The 3865-nt window shown below is 54.9% G+C and overlaps 1 protein-coding gene across 1 annotated transcript; it reads left to right on the forward strand.

The window, feature by feature from the left end:
• Nucleotides 1-447: 447 nt before the first annotated feature.
• On the forward strand, nt 448-2478 carry LOC124676928 (serine/threonine-protein kinase OXI1-like). Its single transcript, XM_047212941.1, has 2 exons — nt 448-1103; nt 1253-2478. Exons 1-2 carry the CDS (start codon nt 697-699, stop codon nt 2226-2228), a joined length of 1383 nt encoding a protein of 460 aa, XP_047068897.1. The 5' UTR covers nt 448-696; the 3' UTR covers nt 2229-2478.
• The last annotated feature ends 1387 nt before the right edge of the window (nt 2479-3865 follow it).

Raw genomic sequence — 3865 nt, forward strand, 5'->3', positions numbered from 1 at the left:
TTTATGTTAGAAATGAGGTCTTACGAAACTATAATTCAAGACGGATATAATGATTCTAATTTAGTGTCTGCTAATTTCCTTATAAGGTTTCTCGCAAAAAAAAAATCCCTATAAGGTTAGTCAAATTCTTAAAATTTTAATATAGGACAAAGCTAGAAATAGACTTAGTCCGGAGGGAGTTGAGGTGAAGTGATGCTACCTGACACAGAATTAGTTGATTCCTTCGAAATTACTCCTGCGCTGACCGACAGACTGAAGGAACAACTCTTCTAGAATCCCCCGCAAAAACAACAATCTCGGCGCAGGACGACTGGACTGGAGTAGGGCCCCGGCAACCGCGGTCAGAACATAACATAGACCCCACGAAATCCCTTGATTTTTCCCCTCACCACACGCAGTCCAAACCCCCGTTTTTTGATTAAAAAACTTCCCCGTTCAAAACAGTCGCTAATCCCGCAGGTGGTGCGCGGCCGCGGCGAGTGCTTCCTCACCAAGGGAAAGCAAGAAGAGTACTCGTAGCCTTGCTTGCCCGCCGCATAAAACCAACGCCACGCAGCCAAGGAGCGGAGGCCTCCAATCGAATTCCGGAAGGAAAATCCCAAAATCGCACCGCAACAAATCCCCAACCCTCTCGCGGCGCGGGCACCAACCCTCACTCGCCACTCCAATCTCGCCACCGCCGTCGTCCTCGCGGCCATGACGGCAGAGGCGCTCACGCCGCCGCCTGAGCCGCGGCAGCTGACCCTGGCGGACCTCAGGGCGGTCTCCGTCCTCGGCCGCGGCGCCAAGGGCGTCGTGTTCCATGTCGTGCCCGGGGAGGGCGGCGATGAGGAAGGCGGCGGCACCGCCATGGCGCTCAAGGCGGTGTCGCGGGAGGCGGCGCGGCACAAGAAGGCCGGGAGCGGCGGCGGGGACGGGCACCGCCGGATCTGGTTCGAGCGCGACGTGCTCCTCGCCCTGCGCCACCCGCTCCTCCCCGCGCTCCGCGGCGTCCTCGCCACCGACGCCGTCGTCGGCTTCGCCATCGACCGCTGCGGCGGCGGCGACCTCAACTCCCTCCGACGGCGCCAGACCGAGAAGATGTTCTCCGATTCAGTCATACGGTACGCGCACTTTACGTACACACACGCTCCTCTCTGTCTGATTAAACCATCCTGTAATAAGGCACCAGGTAGACAAAATTGGCGAAGAATAATAATCGCAGATATGATCCGTTATGAAAAACTCACCTACAATAATTCCCAATTCGCAGGTTCTACGCGGCGGAGCTGGTGCTGGCGCTGGAGTACCTGCACAGCATCGGGATCGTGTACCGGGACCTGAAGCCGGAGAACGTGATGATCCAGGACAGCGGCCACATCATGCTCGTCGACTTCGACCTCTCCACGCGGCTCCCCATCGCGCCGCCGGACGCCGAACCCTCCGCCGCCCCCAAACCATCTCCCACCCCCACCACCCCGTCCCTAACCCGCAAGAGGTCCCCCGCCGCCATGTGCTTCCGGTTCCGCTCGGCCACCAGCGTCCACAAAACCAAAACCAACCCGGCCGCGCCGACGGACTCGCCGTCGCCGCCGTCGACCTCGCGGACGGGCTCCACGTCCTCCTCGACCTCCTCCACGACCTCCTCCTCCACGGCCACCACCGCCTCGCGCACCCCCGCGGCGGCCAAGTCCAACTCCTTCGTGGGCACCGAGGACTACGTGGCCCCGGAGATCATCGCGGGCAGCGGCCACGACTTCATCGTCGACTGGTGGGGCCTCGGCGTGGTGCTCTACGAGATGCTCTACGGCCGCACGCCCTTCCGGGGCCAGAACCGCAAGGAGACCTTCTACCGCGTGCTCACCAAGCAGCCCGAGCTCGTCGGCGAGAAGACGGACCTGCGGGACCTCATCGCGCGCCTCCTGGAGAAGGACCCGGCCAAGCGCATCGGCGCGCGCGGCATCAAGGCACACCCCTTCTTCCGCGGCGTCGACTGGGACCGCATCCTCCGCGTCGCCCGCCCGCCATACATCCCCGACCCGTCGTCGTCCCAAGGCGAGGGGGAGGACGGCGGCGAGGCGCTCGACGTCGAGAAGGTTGTGCGCGAGACGTTCGCGGCCAAGGACGGCGAGGCCGCGGCGGCGGTGGATGACGAGAAGAAGGCTTCGCCTGACGTGGGTGTCACGGGCGGCGACGGTGAGCGGAGGGTGGATCCGTCAAAAGATGGCGATTTCTCCGTGTTTTTCTGAGCTGTTGATATTTTTCTCCTCTACTACAGTAGTAGCATTTTCTTAGCCAATTTTAATTATTTGTTAATATATTTATCCTCGTAGAAAATCGTATAGTATTGGTAGACGGATGAGCACATAATTAATGACGCTGCTCATGTGTTCCTTTGCTGGATACTTTGCCCCGTGATCAGGGGATTATCCAAGCAAGTATAAACCATAATAATGAATGAATAATGAACGGTCAAACGGTACATTGCCCAGATGAGCTGCTTTGACGTCTGTTTCTGCAGTTTGTGCTCAGTGCCTCCCTGATCGGCCTTCAAGTTGCAGATGCTGATATAATCTGTTCTCGCGCCATACTACATCAGAGGTTACCATCTTATTTTGGAAACATTCAGAGTAGATTGGAACCCGATGACTCGGGTCTCGGGTAGAACTTTCTCCGGGAGAAGATACAACCCCGTTCATTTCAAAGAAACTGCTACGGCGAATTCCGGTCTTCTCCGAGACGCGCTGAGGCGTGGTGTCCACAGGGTAAAGATCAGGTGTGGCCACCGGCCATCTCCTGTTGCGCTCTGCAGAGTGCCATGGGTTCAGAGGCTTCAATTACTGTAATAAACGCACTGAAATCTGGCGTCCAGCGAGCTGGCACAGTGATGGAGCACAGGCACACGCATGTGGAGGATGGATCGCTGCCGTCGTCGCAATTGGTGTGGTGAGCAGCTAATGCCATTCAGCTATTGCCAATTTGTCAGGAATACAGTACGCAGAACACGAGCCTAGTTTTGCCCAGGAAGGTTAACTGTTGCGAAGGAATTAACCGAGTGGTGGTAGATGCCTTGGCCCCAAGTCCCAAGACCACCAACTATTCGGACCACGGTGGGGAGAAGGAATATGCCAGCTCCTTGCGCCATCCATCCACCACCGAACCCACGATGCCATGGCGTGCGTGACCCTGCGCGCAGCGCCCTGCATTTGTGCGTGCAAGTGCAACAGCATCATGTGGACCAAGCGACGCTGAGACCTGAGAGCCTGTGTACGGTACCACCTTCATAGGTTCCAGTCGAGCTCGCGTTACCATCCACCACGAGCGATTATTCGCCGTCTCGTATTTGGCAATGTGACGGTATATATGCGTACTTGTGCAAGGAATCGGCAAAAGTCCCGTGGGTGACCTATCTTTCATTGATCCCTGCTTGCGTGTACATTCGGTACTCTTTGTTTTTTTATTTAACAAAACACATTGTATGTACATATGCTCGTAAATATGTACATACACTTAACACTATAAACGCACGCACGCATGTCCTCTTACTATAAACACCTTCCAAAAAATTGAAAGAATGTACCGCCTCTTAGCACGCGAGCAAAGGAATTTTCTAATCATACACAAAGGCGATTTTTCTGAATACACATTTGTTCCTACATAAAAAAACACAGTGCTCATGCTAGTTTCTCGAGAAAAAAGTTAATAAAAAATACAAAGTACCAGAGAAAGATGTTGAACTTTTATTTTACCTGGTAACAGATTATACCTATGTGAGACAATTTAAGAGAATTGCTAATTCCCGGCTAGCTACGAATTAACTTAGTGCTCTGCCAGGTTTAAGGTCAGTTAGGTTTAGGCACGATGAATATGTATCATGGTTTCTGCA

The sequence above is a fragment of the Lolium rigidum genome, chromosome 7 (genome assembly GCF_022539505.1).
Source record: "Lolium rigidum isolate FL_2022 chromosome 7, APGP_CSIRO_Lrig_0.1, whole genome shotgun sequence".
Taxonomy (NCBI): domain Eukaryota; kingdom Viridiplantae; phylum Streptophyta; class Magnoliopsida; order Poales; family Poaceae; genus Lolium; species Lolium rigidum.

Bases quoted from the DNA above. Each gene is read 5' to 3' on its own strand.
- LOC124676928 (XM_047212941.1), top strand. From the start codon at position 697: ATGACGGCAGAGGCGCTCACGCCGCCGCCTGAGCCGCGGCAGCTGACC. The intron at 1,104-1,252 runs GTACGCGCACTT...CCCAATTCGCAG, and splicing joins TTCTCCGATTCAGTCATACG to GTTCTACGCGGCGGAGCTGG.